General features: G+C 38.2%; 1 protein-coding gene across 1 annotated transcript in view; it reads left to right on the top strand.

Annotated features, from left to right (window-relative positions):
• PCSK5 (proprotein convertase subtilisin/kexin type 5) overlaps positions 1 to 22,565 on the top strand; it is a 364,026-nt gene that overhangs the window by 104,601 nt on the left and 236,860 nt on the right. Inside the window, exon 3 of the mRNA XM_004383285.2 lies at positions 1,983 to 2,096. Within this exon, the coding sequence (XP_004383342.1) occupies positions 1,983 to 2,096 (114 nt within the window). The remainder of the gene's footprint in view (positions 1 to 1,982; positions 2,097 to 22,565) is intronic.

Raw genomic sequence — 22,565 nt, 5'->3', positions numbered from 1 at the left:
TGACATGTTGTGGGGTTGTTAACCAGTGTCATAAAACAATATGTGTACTACTGTTTCATGAGAAACTATTTGTTCTGTAAGCCTTCACCTGAAGTACAATTAAAAAAAAAAATACTGTCTTCATGAACAAATATACACATTTTAAATATCACATCAGTTAATTTATATATTATGGTTTCCAACAGAAGGGGGAAAAAAGATCACCATTAGCTTCCCTGACAACTATTGTTCAATAGTTTTAAAAAAATGAGATGTAGTACTTTTCGTCCAGAGTGTATGCACATGTGTGTGTTTGTGTGTGCATGTGTGTGTGTGTATGTGTATGTGTGTGTATAATGACTGATTTATTGTCAGAGTTAACTTGGTCTAGATTAATTAAAATAGGAGCAAAAATATTTTCATTTTCTGGAATATTATTCATTTATTGATTTTTTTTCTGTACTGATACTGTTTTAAAATATCACATATGTGATGCTTAGCTATGATCCTAATCATAAATAGCTTCTGTAGTTATTTAGGATGCAATGAGATTCTGTTTGCTTTGTTAGTGACGTAACTAGGGCTTTACTGTTTATATTCATCTTGCACACCAATATTCTTGCTAAATATATGTCCCAATATGAGAACCACAGAAATGTGTTAGTTTGGCTTTTGACCTTGGTATTTTATTTACTATGCATTTTGAGCTTGTTATATTTTACCCTGTTAATCAGTACCTTAGTATCCTTTCTCCTCCAGTAATCCTTTAAAAAGTAGGCTAGAGAGGCTTGTAACTCTTTACTGAATGGGTGGATACAGAATCTCAGCAGTGGACTACAAAGTCCTCTCCCTGCCCCATTTTTAATTCTTTTTGTGGAGAGTTGCGATAATGGTGGAACAGAACATTTCAGAACATTGTGAATAAATTAAGTTATTGCCAGAAGAAACCAAACAAAGGAGCATTTAGGAATCACCTGTAGACTGTCACCAGGACTGATACTGCATTTGAGATACTCGCTTAAAACTGCAACATGCTTATTTTTACGTTACCATAATGATTATCTGTTTTAAAAAATACCCCCATACATACATATCCCTACCATTAGATTGAAGTTCTGTGTTAAACTCAAAGTTCCCAGTTACTTGTTTAAGCAAAGGTTATGGCTAAATATTAAGACTTTTTCAAATGTAGCAGGTTTGGATTTTAGAGCTGGCAAGGAGCCTACTGCTCAAAAAATTGAGTGACTTCTCCAATTATGTGCCAGAGAGAGTACTAGGGCTTTGGTTGTCTTATTCCCCAAATAATGCTTTTCCTACCATACTGTGTCGTAGAAAGCGGTTTTTAAAATTTGTGATCCTAGAACTCTTGATCCCAGGACATTTTTTAAATTCAATATATGATTCCAGAACGTTTTTAAAAATTTGTAGAGTATAAGGCAGGGGTCATAAACTATGGCCTGCAGGCCAGATCCTGCCTATCACTGTTTTTGTACATAAAGTTTTATTGGGACACAGTCACACCCATTCATTTATGTATTGTCTATGGCTGCTTAATGCTACAATGGCAGGGTTGAATAATTACAACAGAGATGGTATGACCTGCAATGCATAAAATATTTATTATCTGGACCTTTACAGAAAAAAAATTCTGACCCATAGTGTAAGGTAGAGATGAAAATTTTATCTTAAAAAATTAACACTATCAATTTGTAATAAATTGTGAATAAAATATGCTTTCTGGAAAAGCTAAAAGGCTAGCATGTTGTTGAAAGATCTAAATGATCTGTCACAAAAGGCTACAAAGCCTGCCTGCATTAACAATAAAACAGAACTAGGTTTCTAGAGAATCTCTGAGCCCTTGGACTCAGAAATTTTGGTCACCAGAATGAAGCCTGTGACTTAAACAGCATTGACTAGAGGTGAGAAAAATCCGAGACTGTCATTTATTTTGTGCTAACCCTTATGGATCTTGAACACTCACCAAATGTTGTTCTTCTTGGCAGGTGGAGTGGATCCAACAGCAAGTGGTAAAAAAAAGGACGAAGAGGGATTATGACCTCAGTCGTGCCCAGTCGACTTACTTCAATGATCCCAAGTGGCCAAGCATGTGGTATATGGTAAGCTCACAAAGAAAGCCTGGCTGGAGGCCATGTCATCTAGCCTCGTGTTGTGCTGGGATCATCAGCTGGAACTGGGAGCACACTGAAATGCTGACCAGGGACTTTTTCCTATTTCAAGGTCCACCATTTGAGACTGGTTAATTGCCTATGATTTTGTGTGGATCTTTTTTGAACATACTGCACGTCTTTGGTTTGAAGGAGAAACGGAAGACCATACTGATTCACAGAGTTTGTGATAGAGAACTACTATGCAGGAGCTTTCTAAATTTGGGGCAGAGGATAGTAAGATATACTATGGTGCAGACACTCTTAGGCCTGTCAGTGTTAGTGTTCACCTGTTATACATATTACTCTACTTTGAAACTAGTCTGGTTAATGGATACTGGTTCTTGGAAATCATTGAAATGACTTTGTGGGTAAATAACAGATTCCTGACTGAAGCCATCCAATGTGTACCTTCTCACTTTAGGTAATAGTTTCTAAAACTAGGCTAGGAGAAAAGTAGTTGGAAAGTATTAGACTTATAACTAGTTCAGTGGCTCAAGCAAAAAATTTTTTTAGTGAGGGAAGTGTGATCCACCAGTTCACTTAAAATTACCTCTTTATAAACTATATTTCTGTAGGTAGTCTTAGAGTTTTATATTCATGATTGAGAAATTGATAGAATATGTTAGTTATTCTTATTTAAAAATTTTTATGTCTTTTTATTGTAGTAATATATACACAACCTAAGATTTGCCAGTTTAACCATTTTTAAGTATACAATTCAGTGGCATTAATTACATTCACAACATTGTGCAACCATCTCCACTATTTATTTTCAAGGCTTTTTCATCACTCCAGACACAAACTCTGTGCCCATTAAGTAATAACTGCCCATTCATCCCTCATCCAGCCCCTGGTAGCCTAGAATCTACTTTCTCTCTCTCTATGAATTTGTCTGTTCTAAATACTTCATATAAGTGGAATCATGCATTGTTTGTCATTTTGTTGTCTGGCTTATTTTACTTAGCATAGTGTTTTTAAAGTTCATCCATGTGGTGGCATGTAGCAGAACTTCATTTCCATTTATGGCTAAATAATACTGTATCGTATGGATATACCACATTTTGTTTATCCATTCTTCTGTTGATGGACACTTGTTTGTTTCTGGATCTTTTGGGGCTATTGTGAATAGTTCTGCAATGAACATTGTTGTACATGTGTCTGTTTGAGTCTCTGCTTTCAATTGTTTTGGGTATATACCTAGTGGAATTGTTGGGTCATATGGTAATTCCATATTTAACTTTTGGAGAAAATGCCAGATTGTTTTCCACAGCAGTTGCACTACTATTTTACATTCTACCAGAAATGTACATGGATTCCAATTTCTTCACATCCTCACCAACACTTATTATTTTCTGATTTTATTTTAGCCATCATAGTAGATGTGATGATTTTGATTTTGATTTCCATGATGACTAATGATGTTGTGCATCTTTTCATGTGCTTATTGACTATTTGTGTGTCTTATTTGGAGACATGAAGGAGCCCTGGTGGCACAGTGCATAAGAGCTCAGCTGCTAACCAACAGGTTGGCAGTTTTAACTCATCAGCTGCTCTGCAGGAGAAAGATGTGGCAGTCTGCTTCCGTAAAGGTTTACAGCCTTGGAAACCCTATATAGGGTCACTATGAGTTGGAATTGACTTGATGGCAATGAGTTTTCTTCAGAGAAATATCTATTCAAGTCTTTTGCTTGTTTTTCAATTGGGTTATTTATATAGTTTATATATTCTAGATATTAAACTCTTAACAGATACATGATTTGCAAATATTTTATACATTCTGTAGATTGTCTTTTTATTTTCTTGATAATGTCCCTTGATGCTGAAAACTTTTTCATTTTGATGAAGTCCAATTTATCTATTTTTTTATTTTGTTGCTCATGCTTTTAGCATCATGTAAGAACCCATTGCCAAATCCAGATCATGAAATTTTACATGTTTTCTTCTAAGAGTTTTATGGTTATAGCTTTCATACATAGGTTGCTGGTCCGTTTTGAGTTAATTTTTTTATATGGTGTGAGGTTAGGATCCAATTTCATTCTTCTGCATGTAAAATCCAGTTGATTCTTTTCTAATTGAATCAACCTAGCATTCTTGTCAAATCAATTGGCCATAAATATATGGGGTTATTTTTGGACTCCAAGTTCTATTCCATTGGTTTAAATGTCTATCCTTATTCCATTACCAAACTGTTTTGATTATTGTAACTTTGTTGCAAAAAAAGACTAATGTAATATTGATAGGGGTTGTGTTGACTCTCTAGATTGTATTAGATAGTACTGTCATCCTAAAAACATTAAGTCTTCCAACCCATGGGATGTCTTTCCATTTATTTATGTCTTCTTCAATTTCTTTTAGCAATGTGTTGTAGTTTCCAGTGTACAATTCTTTCATCTATTTGGTTAAATTTGTTTGTAGGTATTTTATTCTTTTGAATGGTATTGTAAACGTAATTGTTTTTTTTTTTTGGATTTTTCATTGCTGGTGTATAGAAGCCCAACTGATTTTTGTGTGTTGATCTTGTACCCTGCAACATTGCAGAATTCATTTACTAGCTCTAGCAGCTTTCTTGTGGACCCTTAGGGGTTTTCTATATATAAGATAATATCATCTGCACATAGAAAGTTTTACTTCTTTTCCGATTTGGATGCCTTTTATTTCTTTTTCTTATCTAATTGCTCTGGCTAAAACTTCCAGTACATTGTTGAACAGCAGTGGTGAAAGCAGGCATCTTTGCCTTGTTCCTGATCTTAGGGGGAAAAACTAAAGTCTTTCACCATGTTTTATGATGTTAGCTGAGGGTTTTTCATGAATAACATTTATCACCTTGAGGAAGTTACCTTCTATTCCTAGTTTTCTGATTGTTGTTAATTATTCTTAATCATGAAATCCTTATGTCACATATTTGCCCTATAATCTGTAAAATGCCCTTTACTTTTTTATTCTTCAGAATTTATTATTGCTAATTATTGAAGGTATATTTTCCTCTCTACTACTTTATTTTTTGCAGTCTCTCTCTGACTTCTCTCCTGAATGTCTCCTAAATGAAGAAAGAGCATGCATCTATAACATTTCTCACACCTGCCTCATGCCTTCCTGGCTCCTTGCCTTTCATTCCCTCTGCCTGGTTGCTCTCCCTGCCCTTCCCTCACCTTCTCAGGTCAAGATTCTCCCAGCCTTCAAGCCCACATCCCCAAGGCTGACTGCTCTAGAAAGTCCTCCCATATGTCCTATCTATCACCATTTTGCCTTTCTCTGCTCTTCTGAGCCCTCTTGGCATGTTCATGGTATCCATCATTTATCATTTGTATTACAGTTATTGTTTCTTTTAATCTGTCCTACTAGAACGGGGGCCACTTGAAGACAGAATCCGCACCTTGATTCCTCTCTACATCCCCAGATAACCTAACTCAGTGCCTTACAATGCCAAGAATTTGTGCTTACTTGGAAGTGGGTGCATGTGGTGGACATTTCTCCCAATTTCCCTTTTCATGGTTCATCAGAAGTGGAAAGTTGTGGAAATGTTTTGGATCAAAAACAGAATTTTACACACGACTCTCATATTTAAGAGAAAAAGGAACCATACAGATTCATTCAAAGGGAGATAGAACTCTAAAGAGCATTTATGTAGGAATCACCTGAGGGGATAGTAAGACCCTTGACAGCTTGTTAGCTATATGACCAAGAAAGAATGAAGCACAGGAAGGACATTAGAGAGAGGGCTGGCAGGAGATAAAGATAATGATAAGAATGTAATGGGATAAAGCGATAGTATGGGAGCCAAAATTCCTCTATATCTCTGTTTATAAGGCCAAGGGGAGTGAGACCTTCCTTCCCTTACATTTCTTCTTGTATGAAAAAGCCAAATTGTTGTCTGCACATGTTCCCCTAGAGGCTGGAAATGTACTACAGCTTTCTTGCTCCCCTTACCCCTCTAGTAGGGCAGGATGGTCTCTGATAGGAACCAAGGCCAAAGGCTTTAGCACCTTGACCAACCTGGTGATTAAAGATTTCAGTCCCTGCATAGCAACATCTCTTCACTAGGAAGAACCACTGCTATTCATTGGAAATTCTTTCTGAATGAGAAAAGGTTGAGGGAAGAGTGACTTAACGTTTTAGCTCAACTACTTAAAATGCTTGATATTTTTCAATATGCACTGATAATAATAATACAAATAGCTAACATTTGTTGAGTACTTACTATGTGCCCTGAGCCCTGGTGGCAGAGTGGTTAAGAGTTTGGCTGCTAACCAAAAGGTCAGTGGTTTGAATCTACCAGCTACTCCTTGGAAACCGTATTGGGGCAGTTCTACTCTGTCCTATATGGCTATATGGTCGCTGTGAGTCGGAATTGACTTGACAGCAACAGGTTTGGGTTTTTTTTTTTTTTGGATCATGGAGTCCCCGGGTGGTGCAAATGGATAATACAGTAAGCTGCTAACAGAAAGGTTGGAGGTTTGAGTCTACCCAGAGGCACCTTGGTGATCTACTTCTGAAAAAACAGCCATTGAAAACTCTATAGAGCACAGTTCTACTCTGATACACATGGGTTGACATAAGTTGGAGTCAAATTGATGGCAACTATTTGTTGTTGTTGTTGTTGTTTATCTCTTAAGGAAAACACTAGTTCTGCCCTCCAGGAACTTCTAATCTAGCAGTAGAGAAATGATTAAAATACGAGGGAGAATGGTGGGTCTGAACAGAGAGCTTGGGGACAAAGAGCTCCAAAGATTTCTATTAAATAATTACTTTTCCCTTAACAACAGACATGGGAAATAGGTTGCACACCTTATGTTTATCTGTCAGGAGTAGTATGATGGAATGAGCAGTGGGACTCTCAAATCTGCAGACCTGGATTCATATTCCCATTGCTTCACTTATGATGTCCATGATCGAATTACCTAAACTCTCCTCAACTGTAAAGTAAGAGGATCTGGTTCTTAGGTATGAGTTATCTATTGCTACGTAACAAATCACCACAGAACTTAATTTTTTAAATATTTATCTCATGGTTTCTGTGGGTCAGGAATTCGGATGACATAGTAGGGATGGCTTTTCTTTACTCCATGATGTCTGGAGCGTCAACTGGAAGACTCAAAGGCTTAACTGGATGTGGAGGTTCCACTTCCAAGGTGGCTTAATCACATGGTTGGCAAATTGTTCTCTCCCCATGTAGACCTCTTCACAGGGCTTCTCGAACGATCATCTGACATGGCGACTAGCTTCCCCCAAGGCAAGTGATCCAAGAAATCGTGTTGGAAATGGTGACGTCTTTTATGACCTCACCTTTGAAGTCACAGACAGTATCTCCTGTAGTTTTCTACTGGTCACAGGTATCAGCTCTTGCACAGCAAATACCGCACATAGGGAACCTTCCTTGCCTATGCATCTCTCTTCCTTGTGATGACTCTGATTTATTACCTTTTACTATAATAAAACCAGTAGTTGTAAGTATAATATCTTCTGTGAATTCTGAGAGTTGTTCTATCCAATTAATAACCCAAGGATGGTGTCCTCTTAACTTCTAAGGCCTGGCCTAGCCCTTGCTGGCTAGAGACAGAGAAAGTGCTGTGTGGGTAGCTGGTGTCAGAAATGGAGAAGTGGGAAAGGGGGGACAGACTTGATCCCCGCCTTAGGGGAATCAGCGTTATGCTGATTCTCACCCACGAAGTTATCATCTTAGAAGTCTTTGGCACAGTGCCTGAGACATAGAAAACTCTCAGTAAATCATAATTGTTATTCTTCTTTTCTGTCTAATAACAATACATGCTGTTACCTTTTTATCTGTTGTTTAAATTGCTACTAGTCCAAGAAGGTAGGGATTGTGTGTCCCGTGAGCATTCTTCGGAGCACTCTGTGGGGACATGTCAATGACACAGCTGAGGCAAGGTGCTCATTTCCTTCCTTCTCCTCTTGCGGAGCCCTGGGTCCTGCGGCAGTGTTTTGGAGGGCTGCTTGGTGAGCCTCCATAGGATCTTGCCTCCAGCTCATTAGCCTGGGCCCTTTCCCGTCACTCTACATTTTTCACAGGAGAACGGAGGAGATTAAAGAATGGCTGGAAGTGTGCCTGAGTGTCTCTTTTAATTAATTTAAAAGCTTTGCCCATGTTGCTCCTCCCCTTGGAAACTGGTGTTCAAAATCATTATGTTGAGGCTTGAGGTTTGGGAAATGTTCATTTGCAAGAGTTTGTTATGGAGATGATGGCCATGTGATTACTCCTCTGTCTGGAAATACTGTGCTCTGGGTCCCAGGAGGTGGGATGCCCATATTCTAGAAATATAACTCACTTCTCGTTGCATTGACAAACTTCTTCTGCATCTCCTCTTTGTCAGGCATGGCACCAAGCACTGAGAGTTTAGTAAAATGTGATTCCTGCTTGCTTAGAAGATCAGTAAAAGTAGAGGAGAAATTTAAGCACCAGTGAAAGCATGCAGGGCTAGTGACTCCTCCTTAAAAGTTTCCTGACGGCCATGTGCATATGTGTAGCCACTGTTCTTTGGGCATTGGGCTGTAGTTTTTGCTTGCTGATTTGCTTCTTCCATTAGAATGTCTTAAGTAGCTTTTAAGACAAATCAAAGCTTGTGCCCCACCACCAGAGATTCTTTATGTTTTAACATGGAGTGGGGCTCAGGACCGGTATTTCATTAAGCTCCCTCGGTGATCTAAAACGCAGCCAAAAGCACCAGCGCATTCAGCTGCTCCCTGAAGCCAGGAATCCTGTATTATTCAGTGCCTGACTGATATATGATAACAAAACCCCAAACCCACTGCCCATAGTGTTTCCAAGGTTGTAAATCTCTCTGGAAGCAGACTGCCACGTCTCTTTCCCTTGGAGCCACGGGTGGTTTGGAACTACCAACATTTTTTCAGTTAGCAGTTGATCACTTTAACCACTACGTCACTAGGGCTCCTTCTGATATATGGAAAGTACTCAATACATGCCAGTTGAATAAATGGATGGGCGAACGGGAATAAAAATGTAGTAGAGAAAATCATTGTTAACATCTGAGTGCTTAGTATTATGTCAGGTATTTTGTCAAAGTTTTACGTGTGTTATATTTAGTCTTGCTAGTGTACTAATGAGCTAAGACTATTGTTATTTTCATTTTACAGATGAGGAAATAAAAGCATAGCAAAGTTAAGTAACTTTCCAAAGTTAGACAGTTGTACCAGATGCGACGGTGCTCTATCCTGGCTGTGTATTCACACCCAGTTGCTCTGAACCCTGAGGCCTAGGCTTGCAACTCCTGCATCTGTGGTTCTCAAACTCTGGGGGCATTGGAATCACTTGGGAAACTTCTTAAAACACAGGTTACCACCCACCCTTCTCTGTCTCCCAGCATTTTTGAGGCAGTAGAAATGGTTGGCAGTTTGAATCTACCAGCCGCTCCTTGGAAACCTTATGGGGCAGTTCTAATCTGTCCTACAGGGTAGCTCTCAGTCAGAATGGACTCAGTGGCAACGGGTTTGGTTTGGTTTGTTTTAGTATGGGTAAATTTCAGGAATTTGTATTTCTAACAAGCTCCCAATTGATGCTGATGCTGGGGATCCACGGGTCCGTTTCAGAACCCACTCACTGTTCCACCACACTTTAAACAAGAGAATGTGAGCACAGCCTGTTTCTGCCATTCCATTATAAGTTGGAGGCAGAAGGGGTTTTAAATTTAAGGGATGTTTTAAGCACTCCTGGTCAATTTAGGTTTTCTTGATCTTATACCTTTTTCTTACTGACAAAATTTTCAATTTGGGAAGTTGCAGCTTTAATATGGGAAAGAATTTTCACTTTACTTTCACTGATTGAAAATACCCTTGGCTTACATATTCTTTTGAGATGTTCCAGAGACAAAGAATATTTGCTAGAAAAGGTCACCAAGATTTGACCAAGACTTTGGAGTTGTGATACAAATGGTTTTAACTCACCCAGGTGGTATAATGGACCATTTTTATAGTACTAGAGAAAATTCGATTTGACTCTAGGGACACTAAGGTCAAGTAAGACATTCTCAAGGGTCTGGGAATGCTGATTGAGAAGAATTCAAAGTTATATGTTTAAAAAATTATTATAAAATATTTAACACATAGATAAAGTTTCAAGGATACCACCAATGCCTGTCTACCCACTCCAAGCTAAGAAGTAGAATATTATCTGCATTAATGAAGCTTCGTGTGTTCCCATCCTAATAGTGCCCATTCAGCCCCTACAGAGTTATCACAGATGCTGAATTTGAAATACATTGTGGGAGTTCTCACTTGTTGGCAGGATGGCATCTCTTTGTGAGAGGGATTATGCAATTATCAGTAGATTTTCTTTTTTTTTTTTTTTTTAAATCATAGTAAAACACAACTTCCTACATGGAATTCAGCATTTGGGCTATTGATGAATAGTACCAAGAAGACAATCTGGAAATTAAACTTGAATGAAAATCTAAGTTGAATAAAAAGCCTCTTTCATTCCTTTAGTCATGTAAATATTTTATTGCTTACGGAAATTGCTGTAACATTGTATACTATTTCTTGTCTAACTCCTAAGCATTCATAAGCCATAGTAAATAACTTAAAAAAAAAAAAAAGGAAGAAATTCTTCTGCTTTAGGGAAGGCAAGCTCAATTCCAAAGAGAAAAGTAAAGAAGGACTGGTGACGTCTTTCTCCTTAACTCTCAGACTCTTCTAGTTAGGATGTCTGGTACTTTCAACTCATCATCTTAGTTAGCACAGTAGAATTTTTTATGATGAATATTGGGTGACCTATTTAATAGCTTATTCAAAGCCAGACTGTAACAAATGGACTTACTTTTTGCTACGCTAAGTAAGATCTCATGAAAACTCTCTGGATGGTTTTTCTGGGGCGCAGGGGTGTGGGCGATCGTATTTTTCAATCAGCAGAGTGAAAATTAGCTGCGTTCGGCTATGCATGTGGTGTATATCTGCCAAGAACTATGAACTAACTAGAATAGTAATTGTGAAAAATGATTTTAAGCCACATGGTTCTTTCTCAGCCAACTGGATGATGTTCAGTACTCCAAGAGTGTGAGGCATTGCTGTTTCTCTGGCTGGCACACATTTTCCTAATGATTTATACTGTCATTTAACTCTAATAAAATCTGGTAGAGTTTGTGACATTATTGTCCTGGCAGCTTGGAAATCATCCTCTTAAAACACCCCATTTAGCTGTTTTAATTGAAAATGCAACATGGTGGAAGTCTGCAACCATGTGACAGATACTGATACAAGCAGGAGGCCTAGTAAGAAAGGACAAACTCCAGCCAGGGCAGCAGATGAAGGACCGGTTGGAACTACTAGAAGTTGAGGCATGGATTTAGTGTATTATTATTTGCCACTAGCTAACTCTGTGCCCTGCAGAAAAGTACTTTACCTCTCTCAACCTTAGCTTATCTAAAAAAATAAGGAGCGTGGACTAAATATTTTTCTAGATTCGTTCCTACTTGAGCTTCCTCTAATTCCACACGGCAAGTTGTACTGGAATTAAGTCTAAGGAGAGAGCACATAATTTCAAATACCCTTCAAAGGCCCATGTCTTGTTCTCCACTCCAGACCTACCACAAGAGCTTCAGACAGCTGTATACCACACTTTTGTTACATTACTACTTCAAACTCAACATGTACCCTGTGTTGGGGGTCCTGAAGACCCTCGCTCAGGTTCAGAGTTTCACTAGGAGGACTCTCAGGACTCAGCATATAGTCCGACTCACAACTATGATTTATTACAGTGAAGGACACAAAGCAAAATCAGCAGAGAGAAAGGCTCATGGGGTGAAGTTCACAGGAAACCAGGCAGAAGCTTCGAAGATTCCTCTCTGAATGAGTCACACAGAAAGCACTTAATTACTCCAGCAATGAATCGTGATCACCAGTGTGAAACGTTGTCTACCAGAGAAGCTTCTTAGAGACTCAGTGCCCAGGGTTTTTATTGGAGAATGGTCAAGTAGGCATCTCTGCCTAGCACGAACCGAAATTCCAGCCTATCAGTAGAAAAGCAAGTACTTAGCGTAAACCATATTGTTCGCACAAATAGTTTAAGCACAGTGAGGCGTTCTTATCAGGGAGTGGTGAGAATCCTCCTGAAATCCAAGTTCCCAGACACCAGCCATGAGCCAACCTTGCAAACTGGCCTTTCAAAAGAGAGCAGTCTCAAGCCTGCTCTGTTAACTTTTTTCTGCACCTCCCCGAGTCAAATTCACGGCCTTACTCCCCAACTTAGTCCTTTTCCACTGTTCCTTCTTTCAGTGAGTAGACAGAAGCCTGGTTGTTATCCTTGACTCCATCATCGTAACCAATCCACTACCAAGTCAAAGCCATTTTGCTTTCACTTCTTTCACTATCTCTTGAACTGGCCACCATTTCTCCTTCCCCATCACCACTCCCCTAGTCTAAGCTGCCATCCTCTCTCAACTAGATTATTGCAATAGCTGTTTATCAACCTCCTGGTTTTTACTCTTGAACCGTTCCAATCTGTTCTATACACAGTAGTCAAAGTGATGATTAAAACCCAAAACCAACCAACCTAAGAAAACACCTCCCCATTTAATCACTTCCTTGTACTTAAAACCTTTGAATGGCTTCTCATTGCTTGGAGAATAAAAGCCCAAATCCATGCTGTTGCCTCTAAGGCCTCACCTAATTTGTCTCCTGCCTGCCTCTCCAAGCACATCTTTCACCACTTCCTACCCCACTTTCTGTTTTCAGCCCACGAGATTTATTGTTCCTCATAGAACAAACATACCAAGTTCCTTCCCTCCACAGAGTCTTTACACACACCACCCCTCTGCCTGGATGCTCCTTGTCTGTCCATTTATTTGCCTGGTTAATTCTAATACTTCTTTTAGATCACCAACATCACTTCCTCAGCCTTCCTTGAGGAGCCAGGTCCCCCATTACATTTCTTATATTACCATTTCTTTATATCTCCTTTTGAAGCACTTTTCACAGTTATATTTTTTTTTCTCTATGTAACTCTGTGACAACTATCTCTCTCATTAGACTATAAATTCCATGGAAGAAGGAACCATGAAAATCTTGATCATTATTGAATCCTCAGTGCCTTGCACAGTTCATGATACGTAATGGGCCCCTAGAAGTATTTGCTGAGTGAATAAGTGGATCAATGAAACGTGAATAAAAGACTATTTGTGCTGATGTTTGTACTATACTGTATTTTTGGTTTATATTAATTCAATAAATTCTAGTAAAAGAAAAAATGGACAGTTTATGAAATTTGTTTTAAAAGAAATTGTGTCATAACTTTGCCTAGGAGTGCCTTTTCTGATATATTCAGTTTGCTGTAATACTCCTGATGATAGTTGCTATCAAGTCTACTCCAACGCATGGCAACCTCATGTATAACAGAACGAAATTTTGCCTGGTCCTGCACCATCTTCATGATCACTGGTATGTATGAGTCCCTTGTTGTGGCCATTGTGTTGTATTTTGAGTACCTTCCAACTTAGGGGGCTCATCTTCCAGCACTATATCAGACAATATTCCATTGTGATCCATAGGATTTTCATTGGCTGATTTTGGAAGCAGATTGCCAGGCCCTTCTTCCTAGTCTGTCTTAGTCTGGAAGCTCCACTGAAACCTATCCACGATAGGTTACTGTGCTAGTATTTAAAATAGTGGTGGCATAGCTTCCAGCATCATAGCAACATGCAAACCATAACCGTATGACAAACTGACAGACAGGTGGTGGGCAATGCTCCTAAGGTTTCACTATTTGGTCCTGTATCTGGTACATTGATAACTGTCTTATTCTGGCTATAGTCACAGAGAACTATTTCTTTAACTTAGAACTATGGGCTGGAGGTCCAATCTGTTAATAGCTGTAAATGTTGATACTTGACAAAATTCATACACATGCATTTACACACACACACACACACACCCCTCCTTCACCTTGTTCTTCTCCTCATGATTGCAGAGAAAATCCTATGTTTTCATAATATGTCTCTACCATTTGTTTTCCACCCATTATTATTTCTTTCATCATAGGTAGTAATAGTTTTCTGGCATCCTGAGTGGGTGGGAAGATCATCCCCTACTATGGCATTTTGAAAACTTCCATTTTCATCACTTTCTTGATTGGTTTAAACCTGTGATACTCTTAAACAGGGTAATAGGGGTGGTAGGGGCCCAAACACATGTATGATTGACCAGGAATAACAGCTGCCACTTTAAAAAATTTTGTGTTCACTGAATCAACAAATTATCACCAAAAAAAAATACTCGTAAATTATAAACCTAAGGAGAGACGAAACTTAGATCCCAGGTGTGGTTCACATTTGTTTTACATCCTGGGAAATTCCAGCTGAATCAAAGTTCCTAAGAGGCAGATTTTCATCCATGCTTTCATTCATTCATTCTATTTTCCAGCACCTACAGTGTTCCAGACACTGAGGATAAAATGGTAAACAAGATGGCCACGGTGCCTTCTTTAATGAAGCTTAAAGGGAATATTTTATGTGCATGGGTTTGGGTAATTTAGTCAGTGTGCCTAATCAATTAATACTGTTCCAGTGAGAGTGCATCACAGAACCTTAATTAGTACTTGCTGATTAACTCATGATCATATGATAATTATGATTTCATTGTCCCAGATGATGGTCATGATGGAAGTGGGTATATTAGGAGTGTTAGGTTAACCTATAAGTAACTAGCCAAGGTGCTTCTAAAAGAGGTCAGTAACTAATGATCCCCTCAGAAAAATCACCTCAGATAACATCTGTTCCTGCCCAGTGCAGATTATGATTATCTTTTATGAATTTCCTTGAGCAAGATATAACTTATTCCATACTGGTAATATATCTTCTCAGCTTTGCTTTCAAAAAATAAAAATATATGGGTAGTCTGGCCCTTTGGGCCCCACTCTCCAATGATGATGGATTTGTTAAGAAACGAAGTTTGATCAAGGTTTTAGCTAAGGTTTTTCTTTAATTAACAACTCATTTTCTGTTGGAGAGTGGATAGCAATGACCCTTGAGCCGAGTTAATTTCATCTGTGGTTGTCTTCTTGAACACATTGATTCAAGTTTTTTTATCAAACTGCTTCTCTGAATTCCTCATTTCTCATTTACTTTTCACTCAGTACACTCATGCGTCACTTAACGTCTATGATATGTTCTGTGAAATAGGACATTACATGATTCGGACATTGTGTGAACACAGTATTACCCACACGTGTTCATGTAGGAAGCTGTTGTGTTCACTACATCCAGTTATGTCTACTACAGCCCATTCTCCAATCAGGATTTCTGAAATCTATTATAACCTTATGGGACCATGGATGTATATGCAGTCGGACGTTGCCTGAATGTATTGGGATTAGTTCTAGTGATCAGGGTACAGTTTTGGCTTATTTTAATCCATCTATCCGCCAGTAAATAGGGTTGCTCTTAGTAAGTGCCCTGTAAATATTGGTTGGTATAAAGTGAGGTGAGATTGATCAGTTAGAGTATATCATTTTCCAAAACCATAAAACTGAAATTGGCTATTCCTAAAAGACAATGATGCTTTCAAATGTCCAGTGATGAGAATTTAAATTCTAAAATTATCTGAGACAGAGGCATCTGGAATGCAGCTTGTTCTTAATTTTAGTTGGCAATAGACTTGGCCAGGTTAGTAATGGGGTAAAAGGAATGATTTTTAGTAATCCAGTGATAAGAAGAGTAAAAAGGAATAAAATACCTATATTGCCTGGAGAGAAGAAAGTAATAACCATCTTCAGATAGAATGTGCATGGGCACATCAATATGATTTTCCCAGTTTCTCAAATATAAGAAAATCCTTGCAGACTGCCTCAGCCTAGGAATTTTAGACTAGTGATGGATAGTCCAATATACAAATGGTAGGAGCTGAAAGAGCTGCTGCATGCCTGGTGAAGTCAAATTAGAGTGAGGCAAGTAGAATAAGACTATCAATTCCAGAAACAGGATTTGATTTCTTAATTGCATAGGTCTGAATCAAAATCTAGTTTATAATGCAGAGGTGTGTTATTCTTGATAGTAGATAACGTGGGACAAAGTCAAAAGTGCATTCACTGATTTTTCTTTCCTCCATTTAAAAGAGAAGAACTCGGTGAGAAACAATTCTTTTCCTTTATGTTAAGAAAAAAAACAATCAGTCAATTTTTCTGGATACTGTCTATTGAAATATTTGGTGCAAGATTTACAGAATAATCTTAAAATGCTACTTGGAAGAACTGCATTTTTTGTTTTCTTTATTTTCTCTTTTGGTTTCCCATTGATTTTTACTAAAAGAAGCCAGCTTGAATTTTAACTCCTTTAAAAAGCCAACTGGCATGTAAGTTCTGATCGAGACATAATAAATTAGCAAGTCTGAAGCAAAGCAAAGGAAATTATGCCCAGATAGCATAGGACTTTTTTGATGAAGAATGCCACACCGTTCCTCTTCAATTTGTCATCCCCAGCATAGTAGACCATATGATTGTCGGATTCAAAAAGGCCAATACCTGTCCATTTCAGCTCACTAATGCCTAGGATATTGGATCTTCAAGTGTTCCATTTCATTTTTGACAACTTCTATTTTTTTTTATTCATATTTTGTACATTCCACGTTCCAATTATTAATGGGTGTTTGCAGCTTTTTCTTCTTATTTTGAATCGTGCCACACCAGCAAATGAAGGTCTCAAAAGCTTTATTCCATCTGCATCATTAAGGTCGATTCTACTTTCAGGAGGGAAATCTTCCCCAGTCATATTTTGAGTGCCTCCCAACCTGAGAGGTTCATCTTCCAGCACTGTGTCAGACAACGTTGTGCTGTTATCCATAAGGTTGGCCAATTTTTTTTTCAGAAGTAGATCTCCCAGTCCTTCTTCCAGTCTGTCTTAGTCTGGAAGCTCTGCTGAAACCTGTCCGTGGTGGGTGATCCTACTGGTGGCATAGCTTCCAGCATCACAGCAACATACAGGCCACCACAGCACGACAAACTGACAGACACATGATTAGTCAATGTCCACTGAAGCAGCAGTCAAGAAATCAAACGACATATTGCATTGGGAAAATCTGCTGCAAAAGACCTCTTTAAAGTGTTAAAAAGCAAAGATATCACCTTGAGGACTAAGGTGCTCCTGACCCAAGCCATGATATTTTCAGTTCCCTCATATGCATGTGAAAGCTGGACAATGAATAAGGAAGACTGAAGAAGAATTGATGCCTTTGAATTATGGTGTTGGCGAAGAATACTGAATATACTATGGACTGCCAGAAGAACGAACAAATCTGTCTTGGAAGAAGTACAACCAGAACACTCCTTAGAAGTGAGAGTGGTCATCTCACGTACTTTGGACATATTATCAGGAGGGACTAGTCCCTGGAGAAGGACGTCATGTTTGGTAAAGTAGAAGGTCAGCGAAAAAGAGGAAGACCCTCAACAAGATGAACTGATACAGTGACTGCCAACGATAGGCTCAAACATACCAACTATTGTTGAGGATGGTGCAGGATCAAGCAATGTTTCGTTCTGTAATACATAGGGTTGCTATGAGTCAGAAACAACTCAACGGCGCCTGACAACAACAACAGTAAGAATAGGACTGTGTTCTCCTAATGATGTCTACATGGTTTCCTGAAAGTTAGTTAAATTAATGTCTTAAGAAATTGGTGTTTGGGTTTGTTACCTAGTAATAGAGAAATCATATCTTTCAGTGAACTAAAAGAGATTCAACAGGACTCTCAACGTAGTAAGTTAATCATAGCCAGTATTCAGTCTACAGCTCCTTCCTGTTCTGCTGAAATGTTTTAATGTGCCCATTCTCATCTCTCTCCCGTTCCTGTGCTCTGCATCCCAGCCCCTTCCCCTTCACATCCATGCACGCTGCTGAACACAAGTACACAGAAACAAATGCTGTGCATGTTTTTTGATTTAGTGCTTACTTTGAATCAGGCGATATTTAAGAAGAGGATATTGAAAAGAAGCTCATAGACTTCTAAATTCGAACAGGCCTAAAATGTAACTTAATTCAACCCTCAGCTCATGCTCAGTACTCACCTTGAATGTTTTCAGTAACCGGAAATGTCTACCCAGATAATTCAGTTCTACATTTTCTTGCATTTACCAGAAACTTGTGTTCCTATCACTCCCTACACTGTTAACTTTCCATGGATGAGGATTGTATAAGTCACATCTGATCTTCCATAAGGTTTTCACTGGACAATTCTTTTTCAGAAGTAGACTGCCAGGTCCTTCTTCCTGGTCTGTCTTAGTCTGGAAGCTCTGCTGTAACCTGTCCACCAAGGGTGACCCTACAGGTATTTGAAATACCAGTGGCAAAGCTTCCAGTACCACAGCAACATGCAAGCCACCACAGTATGACAAACTGACAGATACATGGTGGACCAATAAGCAACATCATGATAAATGGGGAAAAGATTGAAGTTGTAAAGGATTTCATTTTACTTGGATTCACAATCAACACCCATGAAAGCAGCAGTCAAGAAATCAAATGACACATTGCATTGGGAAAATCCGTTGAAAAAGACCTCTTTAAAGGGTTAAAAAGCAAATATGTCACTTTAAGGACTAAGGTGCTTCTGACCCAAGCCATGGTGTTTTCAATCGCCTCATGCATGTGAAAGCTGGACAGTGTGTAAGGAAGACCACAGAAGAATTGATGCCTTTGAATTCTGGTGTTGACAAAGAATATTAAATATGCCATGGACTGCCAGAACAAACAAATCTATTTTGGAAGAAATACAGCCAGAATGCTTATTAGAAGCACTTAATAACAACAACATCTGATCTTTATTTCACATGCTTACACTTCAAATATTACAGAAACTTTTTGGAAACTGTAAAACATAGGCAAAAATAGAATAATACAATGAATACCCATGTCACCATCACCAACTTCAATAATTATCAACTCATGACTAATATTCTTTCATTTATACCTCCTCCTCCCTCCACCCTCTGATTATTTTAAAACAAATCCCACACTTCCTTTCCTTTCATGCATGAATATTTTAGTATGTATCTCTATGAGAACTATTTTATTTCAATAAAACCACAATATCATTATCTCACCAAAAACATTAAGAATAATTTCTTCATATTATATGCCAGTCAGTTTTTATATTTCCCCTATTGTCTCATAGTATTTTCTTTGTAATTTGTTTGAATCAGGGCACAGACAAATTGTCTGGTTGATTGTGATTGACTGATATATGTCTTAAATCTTTTTTATTATATAGATCACCTCCATTTTTTTTTTTTGTTTGTTTGAAAAATTTTGGGTGAAGGATCTAGGTCATTTGTGTTGCAGAACTTCCTGTGGTCTGGATTTCGCTGACTTCATCCCAGTGTGGTCATTTAGCATGTTCTATTCCCAATAATCAATAAATTGGTAGTACAAGCTAAAGGTTCAATCAGATTCAAATTGAATGTTATTTTTCAGAGGGTGAGGGCAAGACTACTACCTAGTTGGTGGTGTGTACTTCCATCAGGAGATACAAAATCTGTGCTTGTCTCTCTTTTTTGTATTAGCAAATATCATTGGCTAGATCTTTTAATTCATTAGGGTTTACAAAATGGCGATATTCTCCTTTTATGATTCCTTTGTCTTAAATTGGTTGGAATACTTTTATAAAGAGAAAATTTTCATGAATTATTTGGTTACACTGAGGTACAGTTCCTACAGGAAAGGCGGGATTAATGCTCAATTCTTTCATTTTATTTGTTTATTGTTTATGTATGTATGTATGTATGTATGTATTAACTCCTAAGCATCCATGAAAGGCAACTGATTAGATTTTTTCTAGTATTATTGTGAATTCATTAGTTTAAAAAAATTCGATATGTTCTATTTCACTGAAGTTTTATAAACCTTATTATTCCTTAAATTACCTCATCTTTGACTAGCGGTATCCCATTTAAGTTAGCTCCTATGTCCTTTTGATGTGAACCCAGTATTATCTTTTTCTGTTATGACAAGATGTTCTTATATATTTCTTGTCCCTGACCAGGAATCAACCATTTCTCCAAAGGCTCCTTGTTCCTTTTTTTTACAAACTGTTATTGGGAGAGTACACTATGAGTGCTGAGATTCTCATTGCTCTTGGGCTAATTGTTTTTAGACCTTTTCAGTGAACAGAGCTGGGAATATGCCTTACGTATTATTGTGATTACCCGTTATCTTGAGTTTGTACAGATTTTCCAGTTTAAAACCAGTTCTACAGGTTTTTATTTCACCTTATCAGTCTTATGTCTGTATCTTTTTCCCTCACTGAATATCCTGTTCTCAGTGACACCAACGTAGTTGTTCATTGTTTTTATCTTACACTATATACAACATATGTTACACTGTATACAACATGCAGTCCCTGTGTGGTGTAAAAAGGGTTAAGCACTCTACTACTAACCAAAAGGAAGAAAGGAAGAAAGCCCTAGTGATCTGCTTCTGAAAGGTGACAGCCATGAGAACCCTATGGAGCACAGTTCTAGTCTGCACACGTGCGGTCATCGGAATTGACTCAGTGGAAACAGGTTTGGCTTATGCAACATAGTCTTAGAATAACTGCCACCAGCACTATGATAACTGCAAACAATTTAACATTTATGTGATTCTTTTTGTCCTTAGAAATATATTTCACACATGTCACATGGTCAAGTTACTTGTTTGACATTACTTGGATTATTTCTCTCTCTGCAAACATTTTAAAATTGCTCTTATGCTGCCACAGAATCTTATCAAGATTAATAACTATCCTCAGTTCCTTCAAGAAATTCTTACATATATTACATGGATATAAGTCTACTTTGCCATTATAGTTTTTTCTCAACCTGTTTTAGTTTTTTTGTAGTCATTGGAAGGTTAGAAAATATTACAAAGGCATGTATGCATTGCACTAGATTGTATAAGCAATGGATGGAGGGAAGCAAAACCATCTGTTCCAGCAACCTGATGTCCTGGAAATAAATACTCTATTTTGAAAGGATGAAATTAACTCCACTAGGTCTATGCTTAATGGTTTATAATTATTTCCCCTAAAAGTGCCTGTTTAAAAGGAGTGTGCTAAACGTGCCATTCTTTATTAATTTGAAGGATGAGGTAAAACAGGACCAGAAACATTTCTAATTGTAGAAGCTTGTCTGAGAAAATAAAAGATTAAAGAGATCTGTAAAGATCAAACCTGATTCTTTCTAGTAGAGTGAAAGGAATGTGCCATAAACAAATCATTTAGTTGTACACACTAATGAGCATTGAATTAGTTCTATCCTCCCAGGACTTTAGAACTAGGAGTTACCACAGACTGCTCAATAAAAGTATTAATTTAATGTGTAACATAAGGGAACATGAAGAAAAGCAACAAGAAATGTAATTCCCACACACAAAAATAGTAAATTGGTAATGATTTCATTTATTCAACAACCTTTATTGAGCCTCCTATGTATCAGACATAATTCAACCTGCTAGGTATACAAATGTGAAAAAGTTATATATTCTGCTCCCTAGCAGGTCAGAGTCAAGCTGGGAAGTAGCTAACTTTATGCGATATCCTGACAGCGTAGTATGTTGTTATTGTTAGGTACCATCGAGTCAGTTCCAACTCATAGCAACCCTATGTACAACAGAACGAAACACTGCCTCATCCCGCACCATCCTCACAATCATTGTTTTCCTTGAGCACATTATTGCAACCACTCTGTCAGTTCATCTCATTGAGGGTCTTCCTCTTTTTCGATGACCCTCCACTTTACCAAGCATGGTGTCCTTCTCCAGGGACTGGTCTCCTCCTAATAACATGTCCAAAGTATGTGAGACGAAGTGTAGTATAGGCATGCCCAAAGTATTGTGAGATTGATCCCTGCCAGTTAGTATATTTAAGCATTTTGCTCTTGAGCTATAATCTCTGATTTGTTTCCCTGGATCTCAAATTTCCAAAGTGGGAATAGACACAGGCTATATGTCGAAGCTAAATGATACAGAAGAAGATGTCATTGCAGTAAACTGGCAAATGAATGATTTCTACACAATTGTTTCAAAAATTGCCTCTCATGAAGCATTACTTTTTGAATTTTTTATTTTTTTCCCATACAAAAATTTATATATACATTGTTATGTGACCCTAATTGCTCTCTCCATACTGTGACAGCACACTCCTCCTTTCCACCCCTGAATCCCTATGTCCATTCACCCAACTCCTCCTAACCCCTTCTGCCTTCCCATCTCATCTCCAGACAGAAGCTACCCATTTAGTCTCTTGTATCTACTTGAGCTAAGAGGCACACTCCTCATGAGTATCAGTTTATGTCCCACAGTCCTGCCTGAAGAGTTGGCCTCGGAAATTGTTTGAGTTCTGGGCTGATAGAGAATCCAGGGGCCATGCTTTCTGGGGTTCCTCCAGTCTCAGTCAGACCATTAAGTCTGGTCTTCTTACTAGAATTTGAGT

This window comes from Trichechus manatus, unplaced genomic scaffold (assembly GCF_000243295.1).
Source record: "Trichechus manatus latirostris isolate Lorelei unplaced genomic scaffold, TriManLat1.0 scaffold00107, whole genome shotgun sequence".
In the NCBI taxonomy this organism is placed as follows: domain Eukaryota; kingdom Metazoa; phylum Chordata; class Mammalia; order Sirenia; family Trichechidae; genus Trichechus; species Trichechus manatus.
Note: the sequence above shows the minus strand (reverse complement) of the source record. Positions and strands in the feature narration are given on the sequence as shown.